Source organism: Phalacrocorax carbo, chromosome 1 (genome assembly GCF_963921805.1).
Source record: "Phalacrocorax carbo chromosome 1, bPhaCar2.1, whole genome shotgun sequence".
Taxonomy (NCBI): Eukaryota; Metazoa; Chordata; class Aves; order Suliformes; family Phalacrocoracidae; genus Phalacrocorax; species Phalacrocorax carbo.
This window is the reverse complement of record NC_087513.1, coordinates 67,807,749-67,833,600: the sequence shown is the minus strand read 5'-3', so window position 1 is coordinate 67,833,600 and position 25,852 is coordinate 67,807,749. Positions and strand designations below refer to the sequence as shown.

Below are 25,852 nucleotides of genomic sequence, written 5' to 3'. Positions count from 1 at the left end.
TGCGGATATGTAACTGAGAATAGTTTCATTCTTTTTGTCGTGTTGCGTGGGTTTTTTTTCTCATTGTCATGCCATTCTGATTATACTGGTATTTGTCTTTTCCGGTAATTCTGCAGGCAGCATACAACACTCCACGGTACATCCTGCAACCATTTTGGGTATAACTACTCTTCCAATCAGCAGATGAAATTGCTGTCAGGTGTGCAGGTAGGATATCCCAGTTAAGGAAGCCAGCCCTTCCAAAATTATTAATTTTCTCTTGTATTAAATTCCTTGGTAAACAGTTTATAGAGTAAAAAAATTGCTTTACCGCATGTAAAAACATTCTAGAATGAATAGCCTATTATACCAATCCAGCTGCAAATAGCTGTTATCTGTTCAGAACAATTAGCCTATTATACATACTCCTAAAACCTGATACCAGCCCATCATCTTGGAGCCCGAAGCATAAAGCCATCCATTAACTTCCTTACACTTTGGATCAGCCCGCAAAAACAGCTTAGTGTTCCAGCATCCTTTGCAATAGGGTTGCTCATTATCAGCTATCTGCTTTTGTGCTAACAGTTCCACACTGAGTACAAAAAAAGAAGCCAAAGGGGTTTGCCTGTGGTTTTCTATTATTTTAAGCCTCTGGACTGAACTTACATCAATATTGTTATTGGTGTACTTAAAATAATAGTCAAAAGAATAGATGACTGGAAAAAAGGTGAGGTGGTTTGGGGAGGAGGAGGAAATGCCGATGCTGCTGGAAAAACAATTTTTAAAAAAAACCCCACAGTGTTTCAGTGAGGCAGGTTTTACAAGCACCACTGACTTCTATGGAGTTGCTCTGAAATTGTGCTGAAAAAAATGAGGAGAGAGTAGGAATTTCATAGTTATAGAAAACAGTTAAAGTGTATAAAAGATTTCAAACAAAATATATCTTTGAAACGATCAGGAAGAGTTTTCAGAACTCTGGTACAGACGGTCCAAAGCTCAAGAGGCTTTCGGGCTTGTGCAACCCACTGATAAGTCCACGCAGCTCACTGGGAGAGGACTCACAAAGGCATTTTCAAAACCAAAGGTCTGACTCCTTAGAAAATTAGGTTGTCCCTGTGCTGTTGGCCGGTCTTTTTTCACCTTTAGAGTACATCATGATGTGTACTTGTGGGTCATAGCAATTAATTTCTTTTCTTTGCCTATTCCTTGAAAATACTTCTGACTAGCCTTTAGTCTGAAAGGGCATTTGTAAGTATAAAATATGATTTGTTTTTTTAGTTGTGCTCTATTTTGTTTCCTTACATTCCTTTTCTGTGGTTCGGTTTTCTAATTGTTTTTATTATCCATTGGATCTCTGTTATGCTAGAATACAGGAGCACCTCAGATATTTACGCAGGGACAAAAAAATCTGAGAATAAAATCTTGTGATGTGAATGGGATTTCTCTTTTTCTCCCCTTTGCTTCCAGAGAAAAGCTAATTATTGTCACACCCTGCTCCGTGCGTGAGACAGCACGCAGCAGACTGCCCATACCCACAAAGATCCTCCTCAGTCTCCCAGTGCCCTTCCAGTCTACTTTAGGGCTACTGAAAGGTAAATTGCAACTTTGTTTTTTTAGGTAGGGGCTGGCAGAAGGACACACTGTCCTTCTCCCCCTGCTGCTGCTCATAGCAGGGCGTGCTGGCCCTCCAAGATGCCGGCAGAAGCAGCTGGTCCAGCTCTGTAATAAAAAATGCACAGGTGCTGGGAATCGCCCGAGGGCATGGGTCCCAGATGAGAGATGCAAATAAGGAGGTGTAGATGCAATGCTTTGGTAGGGGATGGACACAGAGACATGTCCAACAGTCCTACACAAAGGCAGCCCTTCCCCAAGGGTATCCAAGAGGCACATCAGCAGAAGCACAACAGGGATTTTTCCTATTCGATGGATTGAATTTTTCCTTTCCTTTGATTCACTATGGGGAAAAAAAGCTTAAATTGAGGTGCTTTCAGGCGAGTGCCTGTGGTGTTTGCTACCGTAAACTGGCAGGAGGCAAGACTGTCCTGTGATGGTAAAGAGCAAGAAATTTCCTCTGTCAGCGTCACTCCATCCAAGGTGCTTGTAAAAGCTATTCCGCTTTCTTCACTCCCTTCTCTCCTTCCTGACTGAGGGATGCATGCTGCCAGCAGCCCTCGGTAATGAGGGAAAACATACGGTTGTGACGTTTCAAATCAGGCAACAGGTAGTGAAGGTTCAGAGCCTCTGTCTACAGGTGACCAGGACAAAACACCAGTTTCCAAGGATGCTGTTTACATTCGGCTGGCTGATGCTGCCGGACAGGGAAAATTTCTAAACTAGTTTTCAAGGAAGGAGAGCTGCTCCCGAAACAGTAATTCAACTATAAAGAGAAAAATAAAAAGGGAGCCAGGATTAAGTCTGGCAGTTATAAATAGTGGATTTTGGAAGTCCTGTTTCAGGCATCTATAAGCAAGATGACTACCTTATCACACCAACTTATAACCCCCCATATGTTTTGTGTTTGCTATGGATTATATACTAGGAAAGACCATGATTCTCCTCTGCCCATTTAGGTCATGGTGACCTTGTAACTCCTACACAATGGGCAGTCACATATGCCGATATAATCAGGTATCATGGTCAGCATTTCCACAAGACTGGTGATGTTTATGAGAAATACTTCTGTTATCATATTTCTTGGCCTCTACAGTCCAGGCTTTTTTTTGTTAAAAAAACAAAACAAAACACCCTTCATATTACTTAATAGGCATATGAAAAAGGAACCAAAACTATTTTCCTTTGGGAGCAATCTTTTTCTAGCATAATGATAGATTTCATGAGGAAAAAAAATTCTGTTTATTCCAAAATAAGCTGTTACCATTCTAAGCCATTTCTGTGGGTTTCTATCTATTATAATCTAATCATAACTATTTTTAGAACACTAGTGAATAATAATATTAGACAGCACTGATCTCTGAGACAATTTGAGACTCCCAGTCGAGTTTCTGCTAGAGAAGTGTATCATAAAAAGCACCATCACAAATTCATCCCTTTGTTACAGAGGCTGCCAGACAGATCAAGGGCTTGGAGAGCCTGCCATCTGAAGTCTCTTCATTATGAAGATGTACTGTCAGGGATCAGCATGGAGAAGGCTTTTGTTCTGCTGCTGGAGCAAGGGTTTGTAGATGAAAGGAGAATACCTGCGCCGGGGCCATCAACCTGACACTTTCCAAGACAGGAAATTCAGTTAGAACTAAGCATGGGATGGTGGACTGAAAAATAACACGTTTTTTTTTTTCCTTTGCATGCTACCTTGAGGAGCATCCCAATCACTTTGTAAAGGGATACCGATACGTAATTACCCTGCAGGAATGGAGGATTTACGGCATAAAGAGCAAACATTTGAAACTGCAGAAGTATAGTAGTAGAATGAAAAGTTCTGGGGCTACGTTATAGTCACTGGGAATACTTCCATTACCTTCAGTGTGTTTCAATCAAGTCCTTAAAACTTCTGAAGCACAGGTATTTTGTCACCTGTCACTAAGATCCATGCCACAGAACCATCACCCTAGCAGACTTTTTTAAACATGAACATAGGTATGACGTTGTCTCTTATTCCCTGAGCAACCCCTTCAGACCCCAGAGGAAACACACTGGCTAAGACAGCAGAAAGGGGAATTTTTTTTAAAGCCACAGAGGTGATTTTTTAGTGTCTTTGATACCTTTTACATATGCGATAGAAAATCCTTTTTAAATGCACTTTCTTTTGTAGCTCTGAAAAATAAAGAGTATGAAAAGAGGAGAAAGGAAGGCTCACTGTAAGCATTCAACTTATGTTGTTAGCTTCTCAGCACTCTTGGCCTTCTCACTTTACCGATCATCCTGAGCCCACATATACTCCTGCCAAGGAGCAACTGACATTTATGCTGTATCCTCTGTCCAAAGATCTCCAAGCACCTAATGAAATTCACCACCTGATTATTTACTGTATACACAAAGAGCATTTTGCTCACCATTGCAATTCAGCCAGCTCTGGGCTGAAAATTTTTTTAGGCAGAGAGCATGTATTACTTGAGAGATCTAAGCATAAAGTACTGAATATCAAGTTCTTAATAAAACTAAGAGGTAATTTTAAACAGAAATTAATTAATTATCCATCGATGCTGTTATCTGGATAAGAAAGATTTACAAAGAAAGTGATACAGGATTTTAACTGACACAATTAGTTAAGTCCCTGGCTTTAATTCTGAGCAGAAAGCCACCGCCATATAAAACACATTGCCTGCTAAATAACTTGCTGGAGTTTGGCTCAGAGGAAAGTACTGCCAACATTGTTTTCTAATAGTTTTTAGAAGAAGAAGGACTAACCCTGTATGCATTTTGAATACCTTGTAGGAAGAATCTGTACCTGGAGAACCAGATATAATAAATGACCATACTGATGTAATCCCAGTGGTAGGTGTCTGCCACAAGGTCTCTGCTTTCTGCCAGAGGATCTGAGTCAGTTACGCATCCCCAGAGAGCACAGCTGGTATCAAGAACCTTCTTCCCCTCTCTTCTATCTTGGCAGCCCCTTGCTTCATGGCTCAACCAGGGTGGGCACACTGTCACTTGGAAATACCAATAGTTTTATTCATGCAGATGCAGGAAAGGCTTGGGTCTTGTTCCCATTGCATCATATGAATGCGATTTAGTGGGTGCAGCAGAAAGTGGATACTCACTGGTCTAGATTCTGGCATCATCTTTACCGGTGTTAAACTGAGGTAAATTTCTAACATCAAGTGGTCAGATGCAAATATACTGCAGTATAAATGAGAATAAAACATGACTCTAAAGTACTAAATTTACTGTTGCTGCCTGCATGACTCTCAATGTTTTAAGAAATGTTTAAAAACATTTATCATCCCAACAGACTAGTTAAAGTTACATAATACTTTAGCCACAGCTCACCCTAACAAACTAAAAGCTAATTTCCAGTGGGCTACACAGTAGAATGCTCTCCATGCTCCCTGGTTTTGTTTTTCCATTCATTCGTCTCCCTTACTTGCAGCCTTGTCTTCAGTGGCAATAGTGAATGGAACGACTTCGAGATGGGAGAAAACAATTCCCTGTAACTTCCATAATCAGTGAGGATGCCTCAGACCTTTTAAAGAGATTACTTTTTGAATAGCTCTCTTTAGCCTAACTACAGTAGCCAGGTCTCAGGTTCAAGCACAAAATAATGCAGGTGATCACACCGAGCCTTGGTTTCCCTGTTCACACAGGGCTTGACTGTGCAGGTTAAAGAGCAGACAAGTCGTTTGGTCACATTACTCATTCAACTAAAGCTCAGCACTTTGTTTAATGCTTTGCTGTTTAAGATTGGAGTGGCCAGCATTCTGCAGATTTGAACCTGTTTCTCCTGCCACATCAAAGGAATCTGGGTGCTGGGGTAGATTTGGATCTCCCACCAGTTTTAACCAGTATAAACTATGTGATAACTGGTATGATACGTGTAAGAACTACGTTACTGAAGATCTTGAAGCACCTAATATGGGCACTAAGTGAGGTAGCCTGTAATGAAAGAGCAACAAAGCCCTTAATACTTTGAAACCGGTAAGTAATATAGTGACTGAAATATTATAAAAGTTATTGGAAACCCAGAGTTTGTACAAAAGCTGTGGCCAATGTTGTATATTAAGCATCAGTCATTACACAAGCAAATACTGAGCATAGCACAGTGATCCTGTTAAGGAGCAACTGTAACAAAAGTACTTCTACTAGGAAGGGTTTATAACTTAATTTCCCAATCATAATCAGAAACAGTCCTGTAGAAATAAATGCAGCTATACTGGTGTAAAAGCCCAGAATTCAGACTACAGGGCAAAAGAAGACCATGTGTTGTTTAGTGAATCCCTGCAATCTGGTTTGTTGGGGTTTTTTTTTTGTATTCCCTCATCTCACAAGCACATCTGGTGTTTTAGGAACATTGTATTCAACAGTGGTAAAAGGACACTAGGGCCAAGAATAACAAATGAAAAATGAAAACACTGGGGCCTAATGCTGATCTCATATGGGTGTAAATCAGAAGGATTCCAGCAAAGCCTTTGGAACCACACCAGTGAAATACTTGTGTCTGATTCAGAATCAAAACTGTAGAGATGAGTGATTTTCAGCAAGTAAGATTCACTGTCGGGCCTGAAATTCTCCCATTCCTTTGGGAAATTTTACTGCAAAAGGTTTTTAAAAGGGCTTCTCACAAATGCTGAGGAAGTGACAAAGCTAAAGCAAAACCACTTTAGTAGCTCTTGTGTCTGCACCACGTAATGTAAAATACCCATCAAACCAGATTAAGCACAAGTTTTTGATCTGCAATTTGCAGCACAAAAAGGGAGTTTGACAGCAAATAAATATATATTTTGCACATAGTTACTGTATCAGTACATGGTTCCTCTTAAGCCCTTTAAAAGACAGAGAAAGTCTTTCACTGACTGAGGGGTGGGTTGTCCTCAGTAACATGACCTTCTGAATAATATACATTATTGCACTTTGCATTTCTGGTCTTGACCTGAGCCATTGCCATAACCACAGCACTTGTAACGCTTGGCAATTTAACTAAATAGTCTGTCTTTAAAATCTAAACAGATCTCAGCTGCTTGTTGACAAAACTGTATGAGGACACCAGACATTAAAGCCTCTTAGTCCCATTTGTTGTGGGGAAATCCTAGCAGGGAGGAACAACATATCCATAAATGCCTGTACAGAGACCGTTTTTGAGCCTGAAAATTCTGTTTTCCCTTGGAACCCCACAGCAAGAAAGCGAAAGTACATTCAAGACACAGATCCAATAACTGCATTACATTTCCTAATCCCACCTTCCACCATAAAAATCAATTTTGTCTTGTTGTTGTACACTTCTCGGAGCTCAATCACATCAAATTAGGACAATCATAAAACACAGGTCTTCCTCTTCCTGGAGACACGAATCCAAAACATCAGTAAATTTTGTACAATTGTCAGGTGCTGCAGTTTTAATTTTATCCCATTGTACTTGTATTTTTACCTCCTTAAATAACTTCCCTCCTCCCTCCTGTTTCAAACGTTGGTGGAATCTCCCCCTCCCCTTCTGTCTCCCTTCAGGGCTGCTGTAAAGCTAGCTGTAGACAAGAGGACTTTCTGTGGATTTAAAGGGGCTTTGTAGGAGGTACTGACTTTAGCTATCCTCCACATGCTTTGCTTTTAAAACAGATCTTTGCAAATTATGTCTTTCACTGTCTTGCAGTCACTGCTGCTTGAGTTGTCTGCAGTTCATTAATACATGGGGGCAAGGCAGCCTAGTGAGAATGATGCTCCAGGTCCTGCCATACAAAATCCCCCTCTGTTCTTCCCCACTGTCCTCTAGGTAAGGACGCCCTTTTAATGTCCACTTTGCCAGAACTCAGTATGCTGCTTGCTTTGTAAACAGAGGAATAACCTTCTCAGGCTTGCCCCTTGTTTGACTTGGTATTCAATGAACATCAAGCTAAACAGCAGCTAGAATGCCTGACCTTAAAGACTGAAGTTCAGTAAGAAACACTAAGATCTTGAAGCAAAGGGTTTCATATTACTGGCTCCTGTGTCTTTCATTGATTAGACGTTTTACAACTGATAGAGGATTTCAAGGTTTATTTGGAAACTTTGTCAGAAGGGCAGAGATGGGGGAAGGGACAGAGTAAGCGAGGGTGAGGGTTTCTTTTATATTTAGTATGTGGCATTAAGATGAGAATAAACAAAGGTGGCAGAAGAGAATGCCATTAACATACCATTTCTCCCCAGCTTATCGTTGGGTCAGTTCTCTGCAGCAGTAGGTGGGGAGATGGGGGTGGACACTGGAAGGAGAGAGGGTACAAGAGAGGGAATTTGGGAGTTGTTCACTGTAGAGGATTTGTTTGCTTTCTGCAAAATGTATTCAACTCCAGCTGAAACAAATAGGAATGATCCGAATATTATGAATTAGCCTGTGTAAGTAATCCACAATTACGTTCCAGCTTCAAAACAGTCTTTGGGAAAATGTCATACAGGTGAAATGCCACATAGGGAACTTTGCAGCATTTGTTCACAGCATGCAAAACATGCCTATGGCAAGATCTGCTGCCAGGGTCGGAAATGGGAAAGTCTCAGTTCAAGCAGAAAGGAACATCAGGAAAAGTACCAATACAGAAAGAGGCAAGAAGGGGAGATCCTTGTATTGCCTGGTTCAAGGGCCAGATTCAGAAGAGACTTCCAGAAGAAAAGCAAAGGAGTATGTAAGAGGGAGTCTTAATTAGATGAGCTTTCCAAGCTTTACCCTGGAAAATAGCTTTCAAGGCTGCCAGACATAGCAAGGCTGGGAAACCCTGCTGAGGCCCAAGTCAGATATGGACCAAGGCCGTAAGCACTGAAGTCAGCAGGAATATCCACAAAGAAATTTAGACAGCAGCAAGTTTTAGGTTCGGAAGTATAATGGAAGATATTTTGGTACTCACTGGAGGTCATCTCCAGGCATGTAGAGGAAAAGAAGTTTATCTGAAGTAGTCAACACGGATTCACCAAGGGAAGATCATGTTTAATCAATCTGCTAGTCTTCTGTGATGCTGTGACTGGCTTGGTGAATGAAGAGTGAGCAGTGGATGTTGTCTGTCTCGACTTCAGTAAGGCATTCGACATTGTCTCCCATAGCATCCTCACAGACAAGCTAAGGAAGTGTAGGTTAGATGAGAGGACAGTGAGGTGGACTGAGAACTGGCTGAACAACAATGCTCAGAGGGTCATGATCAATGGGGCAGAGTCTGGCTGGAGGCCTGTCACTAGTGGTGCTCCCCAGGGGTCTGTGCTGGGGCCAGCCCTGTTCAACATAGTCATCAATGACCTGGACAAAGGGATAGAGTGTAACCTCAGCAAGTTCACTGATGATACCAAGCTGGGAGGAGTGGCTGGTACACTGGAAGGCTGTGCTGCCATTCAGTGAAACCTGGACAGGCTGGAGCACTGGGCTGAGGGGAACCTTGTGAAATTCAACAAGAGCAAGTGCACAGTCCTGCACCTGGGGAGGAACAATCCCCCTGCACCAATACAGGCTGGGGGCTGACCTGCTGGAAAGCAGCTCTGTTGAGAGGGACCTGGGACAGCTGGTGGACAGCAGGTTGACCCTGAGCCAGCAACGTGCCCTTGTGGCCAAGAAGGCCAACGGTATCCTGGGACGCATAAAGAGGAGTGTGGCCAGCAGGTCGAGGGAGGTTATCCTCCCCCTCTACTCAGCCCTAGTAAGACTGCATTTGGAGTAGTGTCCAGTTTTGGGCCCACCAGTTTAAGAAGGACAGGGAACTGCTTGAGCAAGTCCAGCAGAGAGTTACCAAGATGATCAAGGGACTGGAGCATCTCTCTTATGAGTAAAGGCTGAGAGACCTGGGTTTGTTTAGCCTGGAGAAGAGAAGACTGAGGGGGGATCTTACCAATACTTATAAATATCTGAGGGGACGGTGTCAAGAGCATGGGGCGAGGCTCTTTTCAGTAGTGCCCAATGACAGGACAAGGGGCAATGGGCACAAGTTGGAACACAGGAAGTTCCAGCTAAACATGAGAAAGACTTCTTTACTGTGAGGGTGACAGAGCAGTGGAACAGGCTGCCCAGAGAGATTGTGGAGTCTCTTTCCCTGGAGACATGACAACCTCGCTGGACACGGTCCTGTGCACCCTGCTCTAGATGCACCTGCTCAAGCAGGGCGGTTGGACAAGACGATCTCTAGAGGTCCCCTCCAACCCCTACCATTCTGTGATTCTGTGACTCAGGAAAAAGTTATGTATTATGACTCTCTGAAAGGCCATGCAATATTAACAATGATCGTGTAATGGGATGTGTGCCTGTGTGTGTGTGTGTGTGTGTGCACGCACGTGCATGCCTCCTGACCCACTGGTGTTGAAAAAGCTTCAAGTATCAGTCTGTCTTGAACTAATGAGACGAAAAGAGAGCATGAAGCAACCTGTAATTTCTGTAGGCTGTGGCTGAGGTGTTAAAGAGAAGGGGTGTATACTGGAATGCACGTAACCCTTTTCTAACCTCTCACGCCTTCCTGTGTAGAAGATAAAGATTGACATGGGAGTTATTTGACCACAGCTCTCAAAGAGCTCAAGGAACTGCCAGTCAGGCTATAGTCTGACTAAGCTCACTGTTTCTTGAGCGGTATCTCCTCCTGCCAGGCCTGTGGTTAATTAATGTTCCTAATCTACCTTTCCAGCACAAGTTTTTGACTAAGAAAGACAAAATCCATCAGTCTAGAACTCAGGAAAGAGCATTCTGGCCTCATAAACTAATTTTCAAATAGGACATGGTTTCGTTGCTCCGAATCCTTCCTTTGAAAGTCAAAGCAAGTCTGGGCTGCTAGGATTTCTGGGAATTATCAGTAACCACTTACATGAGCTTCAGGAGGTGACCTTGGACTCCCTACAGCCTGATCCACCTTTACTTTAGTCTGACTGTGGCTTACCACAACATTTTAAAAAGTTGAAGAGTGCAAAAAGAATCTTTCTTGTCTAGCATATCTGTCCTGGCCTTCTAGTGGGAAGTTGCGATTTTCTCTCAAGGACAGACAGAAAACTCACACTTAGTCAGACCCCACAAAAATTACAGTCTGTGCTCCAGACTCCCATTATCAATCCAAATACACATACAGAAGATTATTCCTCTATTATTTCTCTCACTTCTACCCTATGACCATTTTTACCTGTGCTTATGCGGACTGCCAATGGTTCAAAAGTCTCCAATAATTCAACAGGAAAGAGTCCAGAGATGAACCAGAGTACTCAGAGATCTGTGAAATATAACCTATGAGGAAACCAAAAAGGAATTTTTGTTTTCTTAAATATAGAGAAGGGAAGGCGGAACAGAGACGTGATAACAGTCCTCAAAAATGTAAACGACTGCAGCAAAAAGGAAGGAAACATTATCTTCTCTCCCATGTGGAGAGGATAAGAACAACAGGCTAAAATTATAGCAAGGACTTATTTTTCTTAGATATAAGCAAAACCATTTCTAGCTGTTAGGATGATGTTACTGAAGCAGTGGGATAGGCTGCCTTGGATATCTCCACATTGGAATGCTTTTGAAGCAGGCTGGAGCAACGTCTGTGCTAACGGGACAGGTACTGCTGACCTGTGGTGCTCTTGGAGAAGGAGTTGGAGACTCCTTAAAATCCTTTCTAGGCTTGCATTCTTATAATTGAATAATTCATTAGATAAGTACATGTTGGTTTATCACCCTCTGGGAGAATTTTAGAAATATATTTTACTTGCAACCTTGTGATCTTTTTCTCCAAACTTTCCTTAAGCTTATTACTCTTCCAAACACCAGGCTATGCTCTGTCATTCTCTCCTATAAAAGGTGAAGCTAGTCCTGCCAACCAGGAGCTATAACCCAGCCATTAAATGAAAGAAAATGGGACTAATGCTCCTAAAGAAATTACAAAACTGGGCCTTTGGCTACCTAGTCACTTGCCTTCACTTTTGCAGTAGCATGTACTACAGCATTGCTGAGTTCTGCTCTTGAAAGACAACCACCAGTGAAACACAGAAAATAAGACCTGAGACAAGAATTGTTAGCAGGCTCAGTCCCTGGCTGTTGCAGGCAGCAGTATCAGGTAATCCTTTCGGTCAACTCAGCAAACTCCATCTCCAGTCCGGTTCGGTTGCTTGTCCTTGCTACTCTCACTGGCTGGCTTCTCTAGAACATCAGCACTTAGGCAGCCAAGAATCTTCCTCTAATTTCTAACCTAGCTTTTATTTCTTGGCCAGTTTACTCATTAGTTCCTGTGCTAATGCTGCATTCTCATCTCCATAGAGTTTTCCAGTTTAGTGGATTTGTAGCTGGGATCAGTATCCCTCTTGGTTTTCATTCTGTAAGGCCAAACAGGTCAAGCTCTATTCATAACCTCTGCAAATGCACCCATAATGGATCAGTAGCACATTTCTTTCATGATGTAGTGAAGAGGTGGCCCAAAATTACAGGGTGGAGAAAGGGTGTCTCAAAACCAAACCCAAACCACTTTTGCAACACAAAATCGAGGCCTGGGAAGAGTTAAGAAATGACGTTGTCCTGTTATTTGCTCTGTTAGAAGCGTAGTTCTACAGAAACTCTTAGGGTCTTGGTTTTGGTTCTCTCTTGAGTACGGCAACAAATCTGAGAGTGGTGGGGAAGAGCAATTCTTGCATCAGTCTTCACATAGCATGGCCTACTTTCTGCTGCCAGCAGTCTCTACTGGCTAGTGCTGAAGCCCAAGAATTCCAGCTCTTCTTCCCATGTCCCCTTTGCAGAGGCCAGCCCCACTGGTAGCACCAGCACTGCAACACTGTCGTTACACATTCAGCAGCAATGCTGCTTGAACCGGCTTGTCCCCACCCTTCTCCACTCCTAGCTGCTTTTTCCATTTCCCGCTGGGCACCCTCCCTACTGCCAGCGTAAGTGTTTGTGCAGTTACGTGCAGAACCAGGTCAGGGATCTGATCCCAGCCAAAAAAATAGCCTGCAAAATTATTTTTCTTTCCAGCTGGAAGAAGTTCTTCTGTCTGGTTTCTTGGGTGGCTGCACAAGCACTTTGGCTGGCATAAGGGAGGGAAGAGTATGGGGGTGGAAATTAGCAACTTTGCCATGAATGTTCCTCCCAAGTGGATGTGGCTGATCCACAGAGCCAAGCCTCCACTCTCAGCTAGCATGAGCTGATCTTCCAAGAGAAATTATATACTTGTTCTTCGTCATGCCCCAGATGCTCCCCACCTTCCTTTCAAGGAACATTGCTCTTTCCCCATCTGTCTCTAGTATGCATTACCAGAAAGACTCTCCAATCAACATCCATTAGAACAGCCAGGTTTTTGAGGTCTCCCACTTCTCTTGTGTTATAAAAACAGACTGGAAGAGAGTTTGGGGGCTGTTGAGTCTAAAACTGGTGAGTGCTGCCACTCATGTCACACATCCGTTTTTAGAAGTTGGGCTGTATTTTCTATACCTTAATCTTTGGACCATTACAATGGCGGATTCTTGCATCACAATTAAGAGTTACTATCAAGATAGTTTGAAAAATGTAGTTCTTTGTAATCTGATTTAATAACAAGTAAATCTTAGTTATAACTGTGTTCATTGAAGCACTCCTTTCTTGGGCAGCTATTACAAGTCAAGTTAAAATAAACCCACTCCCCTCTCTTCTCACATATTTTGGCACTGAGCTTTGCTACTAATGACATAGACAAATAATATCCAAGGGAAGTTTTATTATTTGAAGTTTTCTCATTCTACTATGTTTGGCTCCAGACACTTCAAGGGAGGCTGATACAGCCATTACAACTAATATGCTTTGCAGAAGGACTCTTTCATGTTATCCTGGGGGAGGGCATTGGGAACCTGGTTTGACTGAAGTGTCTACAAGGACACAAGGGTTACTGTAAGTCTTGACTGATTTCTGTAGATATTGTGAGGACATAATGAAAGATTATTACACTTTGCAATACCTCTCTGGAGAGTGCGTTAAAAAAAAAAAAAAAAAAAAAGCCCCTAGCATAGCATATAGATAGAGTACCAAGAAAAACTAGTTTTAAAAAGGCACGCTGTTATGTATCATGCAGTCTTGTCTGAAATTTGTACACTGGTGATATTTGTTTACCTACTAAATAAAATGATAGATACTTCATTCCTGTCTGACCACTAGAAGATATTTTTGGACTTGTTTTTATGCTTATGGCACGTATAGGGACTCAAAAAACTTTGGCCAGAATTCATAGGTCGTTTGCTGGAAGCCTGTTCACAAAGGACCTGCACAACATGAAGTCTTTTTAAGGCCCAGGAGTGCCTCAACAGATACAGCGGACACCCACCCAGTGTAGATTATCTATAAATAAACAATATTTATTTATAAACTGATGAACCATAGCATCTTTTTATAGACTATACTAAGAAAAGGAAATTAAAACAGGTAATTATCTAGATTAACATCTATACAATAGTATACTTTCAGAGAGTTCTTAGTTAACATATAGATTCCCCTCAGGAGAGCAAGTCAACAGCAGCAGCAAATGGCTGCATTTTGGTTTAAATACTCCTTACATTAAAAAAAAAAAAAGAAAAAAAAATAAAAAAAGAAAAAGAAGAAGCAAACAGGTGCTGCAGAGAAGCAATGAGTGGCCTCTTTGTCCCTCACCTCCCTTTCCCTGTAGGATTCAAACAATCGCTTCAGTGATAACAAGGCGCAGGGGTCTTAATTTTAATTCAAAAGTGGGAACCGGGAGGGTGGCTCTTGATTGTAGAATCAGCCTTATGGTTCCTGATGGGCTTCCAGCCTCAGACCAGACTCTAAGGATGAAATGAGCTGGATCCTAGCCTGGCTTTCCTGTATGACATTAGCCCGGTCCCTAAGCACGTCTTGCTGCTTCAGCTCATACAGCTATAGGTTTAAAAAAAAAAAGCTGTTTGAGAGGAATGCAGAGAGGCTAAATTCATCAGCACTTTGAAATGAACTTGCAGTACTAAGCACTGGTATTTTCATTGCAAAATGAGGCCTTTTGCTGGGAAGCATCAATGCAACAGGATCGTCTACTGACAGACCTGTCAGCACTTTTAGTCAAGCTGGAGTACTAGAACATGTATTTGGCTGAGCTGTTGAAACAGAATATATTACTTGCCATAAATTTTCTATGCTACTGTAACTACAGAAACTGTCCTTCAAAAGCCAAACATGCCTACCTGATCTGTAGGTAGAGTACCTACTCTGTACTCTGCTAATGTGTTTCTCTAAAATCTAGAGAACTACGCTGATTTTCCTGCCTGAGGTTTCCACCTAATAATAACAACATATTTTTCTACACTGTGAGTTGGTTCTGGCTGCATACATTTCCGTTCCAGTGTCATTCGTAGTTGCTTTTAACTTAAGCAAAAAGCAAGATTTGATTTCAGCTAAGACCAGACATATCAAATTCAACTTTAAAAAGTGTCGGGGAGGGGAAAGGAAGGACATTTTGGCTGGGGAGAAAACTGAGAGGAAGGGACTATAAACAGAGTAAAGTGGAAATTTTATCTGAGATGTAACAATATCTTTGCTGCTGCAGCAGCATCTAGCAGGCAAAACTTTCTGGATCTAATCTCTTCAACCATTAGTTTTTCATCCGTACGCTCTGCTGTGCGCTGGGGAGAGAGGGAGAGATCGGGATTGCTGCTGTGGCTGCACAGCCCATGCCAGGAACCTCTTGGTACCCTGGCTGCATCACCGTGTCCCAGCCCAAGTGAGCTCATGAGGCTCAGCTGGCCTGGGAGAGGTAGCACAGACACGTAATGAACGCAACTGTCACGGAAAGTCTAAGAGGGACGCTTGTTCCATGGACTCTCCGGACAATGAAGAATTGGTGTGCCACCCCCTCTCTCGCCCCCCAGCTGATGCCAAAGCGGGCGGCCGGCCGCCGACAGATGAATAGCAGGTCTGTTCCAGCAGCTGCGCGTCCCGGTCCAGCGAAGACAGTCTCCGGGAGCGCAGAGTGCCCCGCTCCGTGCGTGGTCTGCAGAGGAAGAGAGCTGGAGGCAAAAGGATGGCCTCAGAAGGGGAGAGCATCAATCTTCAAGTGAGTCCATCTCGGGGGAATACCCGTGGGAGGGAGAAGTGGGAGGGAAGATCCTTGGTTCAGGGGAAACATCCACTGCTCCTAGCATTTGCTCCTCAGCTTTGGCAGCAAATTTCACTTGAAAATTCAGTGCTGCTTTTTTCCTCTGGTCTCCTTTGAAGAAAAGCTAGCGGCAGGATCTCTGCCCTGTTCTGCCCGGAGCTGTTAAGAGACTTTTTCCAAAAAAGCGAGGGTAAGAAAAGGAGTATTACTAAAAAGAGCTGCTTTTTGGGGGAAGGAGGGGAGGGCAGAAATTAGCCTTTCGCTCTCAGAAGGAGGCAGCACATACTTTACAAGCTGCAAAAATCTGAGCTGTTCCTCATCTCACAAAGCCTTTCTCTGTTTGGCAGAAAATGCTCCCAATCTGGAGAGGAGGAAAAGAAATAAATACAGCAAATGCTGAGGGAACACAGAGGCCAGGGTTTCCTATGTAGGGTTTATAGAGAAAAAAAACTTCTTGGTGAAGCTCTTTCAGTTCTCTGTGTTCCTCTTCAGAGTGTTTGTGTTTTTTAAGAAGGGTGTTTCTTGTGCTCAGTGTGTGTTCTAGGAAAGGGCAGCTACCCAAGCATTTGGAAAAAGAAACTATTAGAGATGAAATGGAATCAAAACCCCAGATCACAAACGCCCACTGGACTTCAGAAGTTCAAGTCTAGATCCGCACTTCAGACAACTCTGGAGAAAGGCAGAGTATGAAGCATTGCTCTGGTGCACCCCTGGGAGGGTTGGTAGCAGGGTCCAAATTTTGCAGCTGTTTTTTTTTGTCTGTAATGGTCTTAACCATCCTCAGATGCGAAAATGGGGAAGTCCATCAGGGGTCTCAATTTTTATTTCTTTGGCCTATGTCAGAGAAACTAAAATGGAAAGATTTGTGCCCTTGGAAATAATGAGGACAATTATCCTTAACTAGAAAGAAGGACCGAGACTCCCTGATCATGCATAACATATCTCCACTGAGATACAAGGTGCAGAGCAGTTTTTTAAGACCTGGGAGCAGTTATGCTCAGATAAGAGATGTGATGATTGACAAAGACATGCAGGTAGCTGTGATGGTGAAAATGTACTCTATTTAGGATTGAAGAAGAGAAAGGTTAGGCGTTCTTAGAACTAGGTAATAACAGGAAAGCTAGAGAAATCAGTAAACCAGGAACTGGGGGAAAAGAGCAAAGAGAACAAGAAAATTATGCTAAATAAAAAGTCAGATTATCTCCTTGTATATTAAATTTTTCCAGCCAATGGAAAGTTTGGGGTCTATAGTAGATTTGAAGCCCAGGTTTCATAGATGAAAAAATCAGCTTCTCCGATTAAAATGCTTATAAACTTCTGAAAAATCTGGATTTTAGGTTCTTCTCTTTCAACCCAAGAGAAAGAGCCGAAAGTTACAAAATTGAAAAGAGCATACCTATCTGTTTCTAGAGCAGGAAGGTGTGGAGTGTTTCTACCGACCTCTACACAGGTTGCCACAAGAAAAATCATGCTACTGAGATTTTCTTTGCAACACCTTACAGGGATTTTGTGAAGCCTCCAGACGGTACAAAATATAGGTGAACGCACACAGGTTCCTGCATGCTTATGATCAGGAAGTATACAGTGCTGACAGGGGAGGGAAAGAGCGTTACATACGACCGCGTAGCTGAGACAAGCAGAGGGTCCTGGCATGATGTGACTTGAGAAGTGTGAGGTGAGGGAAGGAGTGATTAGTGGAATTTAAAAAAAGTCCTTCAGCTGCAAGTACATTTAAAAGCCTCTTTTGAGTCCCTGCTCTGCACACCAAACGCAAAGCAGGTGTCTTCTTGGAAGTTTCCAGATGTGGGTTTATGAAGAGCTTGTGGGAATGTGCACTGCATGCTCTGGGTTGGTAACACATGACTCACTTCTCCTCAAACTGCTCCTGGATGGAGTAGCAGGAACAGTCGTGAAAGTTAACTATGATACAATACAGAAATAGGAAATTTTATTTATTGGGAGAGTGTCCTGTACCCAAAGCAGTTGCACAGTACCTACTAGCATTTTTTATACAACATTTACATAGCCAGGCTTGACAGGTGACAAGAGAAAGAAAACAATATAAGCCTGTGGCCTAGCATAGGAGAGAGCTACAAGAGGCAACTGAGATTTAAGAAGGCTCTAAGGGGCACTGATCAGCCCCCAACCTTTTTGCTCATCCTAAAGCATGAGAACAGGAGCTCACTCAGCAGAATTAAAAGTCTCCATAAGAGGAGACACTCCCTCACCCAGCGTGTCATCAGCCTGTGGAATTTGCCATCTCCTGGAGCCGGTCAGAAGGTCAAATATTGAAGCAAGCATGGAAAGGTCGGCAGGTCCAGTAACAATATTTACAGTTATGCAAGCTAAGAAAGGTACTTTCAGATCCCATAAGCCAATAGCAGCATAAAAATAAATGCCCCTTTCAGTTCCCTACAGGCACAATTGCTGACCAGCCTGAAAGTGGTATCTTACATTAGAGAAGTTATACACCAACTGTCCGTAAGTGAGACCCAGGACTGCTTTTTAACATCAAGAAGTATCTGCCATTAATCCACTTTCTCCCTCACAAAAATTCTCTTGTTCGGTGTGTTTCAAAGGAGACTGTTTCCCAGTTCTGACTTCTAGGAAGACTTAACAAAACCTCAAAATGGGCACAGAGAGATGCTAAAACGAAATGGTGCCAAAGGGGAAAAAGAAGCCACAAGGCTGTAGAGCAGCCTCGCTGATCTATGCAGCCAGCCAAGTGCTAAGACAAAAGATAAAACTTGAATTAAAATCCTCTAATTAAAAAGATTAATTTACCTATTAAAAGATAAAACTTTAACATAAATTAATTCGATTTATGCATTTTTCTTCCCAGACGTCTCTATTTGTAGCTTCCAAGTGAAACTTTCACCTTCCCCGATTAAGCGTCTGCCATTGACAAGAAACCAGGCAGGCAGACCAGTAACCTGATGAGAGATAACAGAGTATATCCTGGGACAGCTGGGATCAGAAAAACACATTTAGCAACCCAACAAGATCCCATCACCAATTTCTTTTTACTTCAGGAAACAAAGGTTTATAAATTAGAATAAAAGTATTGCCTTGATAGTCACACTCTGGCTGATTTATCTGCACTTCTTTATGCTATTATTCCCCCTGGCTCTTGCCTCCAATCCTTCCGCAGAGATTTGCAGGGGGGAAAGAGGAGGGGGGAGACATACAGGATGGCTCTTTTCAGCAGCAAAAGACCCATTAAATCTGTTTAGCTGTGTACCTCAGCTGCCGCAGTTCACGATCTGGCATCTTAACACAACCCTGTTTCATCAGTGATTTAAGCTAATGTAGCAGACTGAATGGGAGCGACTGAGACGACATCCGTTCCACCACTCCCACCACAGCAGCAGTAACCAGGAGAAAGTCTGTGGACAGCTGAAATCAGTAACACTCACACATTATTGCCACAGCTATGTATGTTAGAGCCCCAGATGAATATTGCAGAATGGAGCAAAGATCGGGGCTGATACTAAACGGCTCCAGAGTTTTATTAGGTTTGTATTTTTGTATTTTCTCATTCATGAATGAGTGTTACGCTCTGTATAAATGGGAGTTTAAGGGATGTGCACTGGATGAATGTCATCCATATTCATGTTGCAAAAGAAGCTATATATTGTGCATTGCGTCTTTCTTTTTATAGTTTCTTATTCTTTGGATAAAAAAATTTACAATCCTCTGGGACGAGAAGCAGAAATAATACCTAATCATTTAGAGAATCATTCACACATCAAAAGTAAAAAGAGTAAACAGATAAAATAATAATTCTGGAAAACAGACCTTACACTGAAATTTTTTGGCAGAAGCTGTTTGATGAATACTTCAAATACAAACTACATCTGCAGAAATAAAGACAGATTTACAAGCAACTTGCAAGCAAAAAAAGCTTTTAAATAATTTACTTCTAGTGCTCAGTTTTTGGCCAGATCTATAGCAGCAAGATTTTAGACAGGCAGATAAAAAGCACTAGCTATAGGCCTGACATGGGGACTCTTCCAAAATGCCCACAAAACAAATGGAAAGTCCCACTTACTGTGGATGGTAAATCCCATCTCCCACATCCCACTTTCAGTCTAGGCCTGATGAGTGGATGCAGGGAGCATGTTCACAACTGGGTTAGACTTTTGGTTTTGTGGGTTTTTTGTGGCTCTTACTGTGCCTTGAGGCTGTGATGTGCTTACGAGTTCTTGGCTTGGGTACATATTTGCCTGCTTCTGCAGCAACAGCCCAGCTTGTTCTTTCTAGTGCTGTAGGACCTTTACTCTCCCTCAGCAATTTCCTAGAATGGTGGCAGTCTAATATCACCAACAGAGCCGTGTCCCTGCCCCAGTGGACTTCAGTAGTGTAATTTGGGACTGGATAACGGCAGTCTGCACTGAGAAGGAAAAACAGCCTTTCAGAGAGAAAATCACCAGTGCTTCAGAAAGAGCCATCCCTGTATGGTGTGTGCAACTCAGCCATCAAAAGTTTGAGGAACTTTATCTCACTGCGTTTCTAAGCAAACTAACGTAATTGCTACAGACCCTCAAACAGGATCTCACTCCCTACTCCCAGGGGTGCACCCCACCATCTGTGCCATTCATTTGACCCTCGTAAAGCTGGTTCAGAGCGCTTAACTCAGAGGAAGCGAACCACTTTTTGGCAGGGTTAATGTTCTGGTTCGCTGTCCTGCAGTGGCTCTCAGGAGGATCAGACAACTGCCAATGACTAAGATTGCATGGCCATGAGAGTGTGTAGAGGCAACAGGATCTCTCCTTTCAGCAGCAGCTACCCCTCACTTCAGATTAGTTAGCAGAAGGTCCAAGTCTGGGTGTAGCCAGTGAAATAAGCAGGGAAGGCCCAAACAGTAGCAAAGATTGCTCTCACTAGCGGACATCACTCACTGCAAGATTTTGGGCTGCTACTTGAGAGTAAAGCCTTTACAGGGCTAGCTAGAGGGTTAGGCAGAGATTCACTGTGCCCTAGTTGGTCAAAAGACAGGTGTGAAATAGGATATCACACTTTGAAGTGAGAACGATCCTATGCTCTTCTCTCCCAGCTGCAGGGATCTGCAAGTCTGCATAGCGTTACCCATGCTGGTTCCAGAAACCAGTAACACTCATACTAGAAGACAGACAGCGTGATCACAACATGCTGAGAAGCAGACTTTTTCTTACAGCCAGTACTAATTGGTCCTTTGTTTTATAGTCAGACGTGGCATTTCTTCTCTCTTCTATACATTCCTCCTGCCTGCTCTACCTGGACATGGCCAGCCTTCCCTCTCAGGGTGAACATTCATTTATGCCCTTCCCAAACATGGGGCTGCTATTTTCTCATCTTGAAAAACTGGAACCCAGGTTTTAGGGTATCTGGGGAAAATGATGCACATGTGGATTCAGATATGCCCTTGGAGTTATCCCATGGAAATCAGCAGCCTTACACCAGAGGCTGATTTGGTCCCTTGCACTCCACCTTGTTGAGGGGTGGTGAAAGAAAAGTATCGATATCTTTCTGAGAGAGGGAGCCCGGTCCCACGCTGTGCACTGGGCAGGCCGTGTCCATCGTGAAGACTTGCATGTGAAGGCAGAGAAGGGAAAGGGGGCAAAGGGGCTGTTGGTAGAGAGCATGTGAAATAGTGAATTAGCCTGACTGACCCATTGGTCAGTAAATCTGCTGTCACTGAAACAATAGGCATGCAGAGGCCTCCCACAGAAGAGTACAAGGGACTGTTGATAAATAGCATTTTTCTGCTGGGTTTAGGGTTAGGGTAGAATTAAGATAACCCTGCAACAGAAAGAAAAAGGCAATGACATGCCATTAGAACAGTCATTTCCTCTGATGTATCTAAAAAGTTGCCTGCCAGTGCTATAAACTGCAGAAAGGAGGCTGTGCTGCCAGAGGACACTGACCACAGAGCATTCAGACCCCTGGCCCGCTGCAGCAGAGGGTGAAGCTGGCATCGGAGTGGTGCTGCCTCTTCGGCCTCACAGGGAGGAGGGATACCAAGACCTCCCCAGGCTCCATGAGAAGCTCTGCTTGCAGTTGCACATAGGCCCACAGCAACAATGCATGCTGGTCTACAACATGTGGCACTAGACATACAAATTTCACTCAGAGCTGGGGCTGCCATAACAGTAAATTATGGGAGATTTTACCCCACTGCCTTGTAGGGCTGGTTCCTTGCAGAATGGAGCACACCGCACCTCACCACGGTGCCTGATAACCACAGCAGAGCAAGAGCTCAGGTCACAGCTAGAAACAAAGTTGCAAGGGAGGGGAAATGGGCTGTATAAAGGTAATCTGAAGAAGCCTAGACATTTCTGAAGAGGAGATTGGGAGAGATGGAGTCACTTGGGTCAGGGGTGCTGCCACCTACCCTGAGGTAAGGGGAGAGGACCCCAGAAGTTGGCAGCTACAAAAGCTTATTAATAATTACAGATTTCTGTGCCTACTTTATAAAGCTTGTACAACTGAAGGAGGGAGAGCAGAGAGGAGGCAATGCCCAGGAGGCATGGGGTGTCCCTGCCAGTGTGGGAAGGGTGTGAAGTGGCACAAGACCTGGGGTGACAAGATGGTGCCTCCGCAGCACTGGGGGCCAAGGGGACACTCAGGGCTTTGCGTAGTAGGGGCCCCATGCCCCACTGACAGTGGTAGCAAGTCAGTGCAGTTACACCTTGTTTGGAGGACAAGATCAGCCGTCAGCCACACCAAACTGGCCCAGGACAACCCTCCTGGCACTGACGAGGTGCACCACCAGCTTGGCCTGGCATGCTCACAGCACCTGCACATTGGCCACCAATGGGACCCCTTTCCTCTTGCTTCGCAACCTCTTCCTCAGCCACAGCCTTTAGGGGCATCATCTCTCACCCCGTATCTGTTTCACACATTGAGATACAGACACATCTTATCCACACTTGCACCTTACAGATTTGAGTGCACAAGGAATGGGTTTTATTTAGTGAATAATCACAAGCCTGGTTATGGTGTTGGCAACACATGGTTCGCCTGGTTGGCCAACTGCAAAACCTCCCACTGAGATGTCTCTGTGAGTGGGAGTCTCTGCAACGTGAAGTACCTGTTAAACCACAGCTAAATAAATTTTTTTGTCTTTTGTCAGAAAGTTGTCCCCCTCACCTTCGTTCCAGCCCACGCTGAGAGCTGAACCATGTGCCCGCTTCTCTATTTGCCCTCAGCTGACAAAGAGGTACAGCACCTCCACTAAAAATGGAAGCCTTTGGCCCAAACCACCATTTCTCAGCCTTTCCTGAAAAATATGTTTTCATTTGTTATGTTTCTCTTCTGAGAACCAAAAATGGGCAATGCTGCATGCATACAATAACCACACACAGAAGTGTGAGCTCCTCCAAGTATGAAAGGGTACATGGGCATTTTCACTGCCATTTCCCCATCCCTGGCTTGTGAGTCAAATGTTTATAAAACCCTCTCTGAGAAAAGGCAATACAAGAAATGAGCTCCACTACTGTAATCTAGACTGCCCCAGGTATGTAAACACATAACAGAAGCATTTGAATTATACACCAGAATGATGGAAGAGCCCATGTGCAGATGCTGCAAGACTCACATCACCAGTTACCATACACCTTGACACACTCCTTTGAACCAGGCAAGTTATAATTCCTTGTCAAATTACATGAATCAGATGTGTGACTTTATAATTACAGCTGTGAAAACCATTATACTTAGGATCTTAGAACTTTCTATCCAAAATAACCCTTGGGGAAGAAATTTCTCATGAAGCTGCCTGGGTCAAGGTTCAGCAAGTGCTGGAAATTCTCGGGGAATCCTGTCAGTAGGTTTAGAGAAATGAGAACAAGAAAATGAGATGATGTACTGTTTGTGGATTGTTCAGGCTCTTTTTTTTCCTTTAGGTTTTTAATTTTTGCAAATAGTTATGCATATTTGCAGGAGTTTTCTCTTTGCACTCACACAACTCCAAATAGTGTTTTGGGGAATTAAAAGAAAAAAAAAAACCAAATTCACTACAGACCTTAGTTATGAGAGAAAAATAACTGCTCCTACCAATGTAACAGGAGCCAGAGGGCAACCAACCATTATTCTGTAACCTATGTTTTACTGAAAGAATGTTTCTGCAGAAAATAACAACAGAGCAATACTCTGTGCTCTCACAGGACTTATGTGAGAACCAAGTTCTGCTGTCCCTAGTTCTCCAAGCATTTAATAGATATCAGTGAATTTAATTTCACAATCCCCACATGGAGCAAGAGGTGTTTTCCAGGCTGTTTTACAGCTATTAAGTCAAGGCTACAGATATTAAGTCAAGGCAGAGATGGTTAAATGACCACGGATGTACCCAAGGACGCACAATTGGAAAGTGACAGAAGCAGGAAGGAAAGGCTGAGCATCTCTGTTTGGACAGGTGGATTTCCATTGAGCAGCAGTGTGTTTTGTGGTTTCATGTCTACTTCTCACTGGCTAAATTCTTAATCTCCATTATTTTTTTAAGAAATTGTTAAAGACTGTTTTATTTAGCCATCAGAGACCACTCTGTTACTTCACACAATGTAAAGAAGAGCATTAACTGAAGCTGTCAATAACAGAACAAACACAATTCCTTCCCTGCTGAACATAGCTTGAACATCAATTGGAAACAAATTTTGACACACTTTCAAAAGTTCAGGCAGACAGCGCTGTTTGCACCTCTTTCTTGGTGGAGCTAGAGTCATGCTCAACCATGTTGGTGTAGGAAGCAAATGCCAAAGCCAAAGTGAAACAAGCGAAATTATATTAAACGTAAATTCTGACTCAGAATGACCATACAGGTTCTTGATGCAACTATTCTACTTTAAGCTTGCAACTTTTTTTAGCTGATTCAAGATGAAATGCTCCTGCATGTCCCTGTGTGATTTCAGGCTGCGGCCACACATTTTTTGCTGACTGGAGCTGAAGTGCTGAAGGGGGGAGGTTCATCCTCGCCACCACCATCAATTATTATTGCTCCCTCAATGCAACTGCTCAAAGTAATTACTCTATTGAGACTGTCTGGGCTAGGAAACCTCCATTACTGAGTGTCTAAGCTAACCCAGATCATTGTGAAAGAACTCGGTTAGTGAATATGCAATTATGTCTTCTAAGGTAGAATTAAGTCCCCTGTCTTCACAAGTCTGGACAGAGACAGAAATAGCAGCTCCTTTAGATAGGCCTTCATCCATCTTATTGCAATGGGATAATTGTTGCATTCTTGGGTTTTTCTTGGCTGGTCATGTTAGCTGAAGATCTAGTTCTTCTGGGATGATCAGAAGACAATTAAGTATACAATCTAGGTTCTTCTTAACTTAGACATAAAGAATAAGGAAAGCAGAAACAAATACAAACACAAATAAAAAATATTAATGCATAACATAAGCACCTGGGTTTTTTTCATCTTTTGCCCATGGTGATACCTTGACTGACAATCCACACTGATCCAGCAAAGTATTAATATGTTACAAGTAAATATAATTGCTGCTGTTTCCCCCCCTTTTAACAGAAACAGATTTGAACTCCATCTTCATCTTCATGTGCTAGATTCTTGGGATCTGGTTCTGGACCAATTTCTTAGCCAGCCCCCATTTTTGGCATGCGGCTGTGAAAAAGTTGCCAAAGGGAGTTGTGTCAAAGGGCTTTTACTTTGCTCTTAATGGCTCCATGTACAGTCTGAAGGAATCTGAAGCGCTCACGAAATGTGGTTTCCCCTCTGGTGTTTGCTGTTCAGCTGGCTCAGCAGCTCAACCATTTAAAACCATTGTGAGTGGATTTAGTACTTGTGAAATAATGCTGGCCTATTCAGATCCAGGGAGGGATGGGCAAAGTCCACCAGCACAATAAAAGCCCCTCTTCCCTCCTTCTCAGATGAGGAGACAGGGTGGAACAGAGTTTGAGGGAGAAAACTACTCATATCCAGGTTCAGCTACACAGATCCTGGGGGAAAGAGATATGGGCCTACTAAAATAAAAAAAGCTAACATGTGCCCAGAGGAGGCAATGTCTTCAGCATCCCAGAAAAAAAGAAAAAAACAAACAGCCCCCCAAACACACCAAAAACCAACTACTTAAGTATAGGAAGAAAATCATGAGGGAGAGAAATAAAAAAAAATAGAGGACTGCAGCCCCAGAAGAGACCTCTAGTGGGGGGGTGGTCCACAAAATGACATTATGAATGCTATTGAGCCAAATAGGGGAAAAAGAAACAGAGAACTGAGAGTCCTGGAGGTTTCTGTCCCCAGACACCAA

General features: G+C 43.1%; 1 protein-coding gene across 2 annotated transcripts in view; it reads left to right on the top strand.

The window, feature by feature from the left end:
- Positions 1 to 15,155: 15,155 nt before the first annotated feature.
- The window catches only part of NINJ2 (ninjurin 2), a 47,753-nt gene continuing 37,056 nt past the window's right edge, over positions 15,156 to 25,852 (top strand). For both annotated transcript variants that reach the window (XM_064458217.1, XM_064458208.1), the window contains exon 1: positions 15,156 to 15,563. In XM_064458217.1, the coding sequence (XP_064314287.1) occupies positions 15,531 to 15,563 (33 nt within the window). In that variant the 5' untranslated portion in view covers positions 15,156 to 15,530. The remainder of the gene's footprint in view (positions 15,564 to 25,852) is intronic.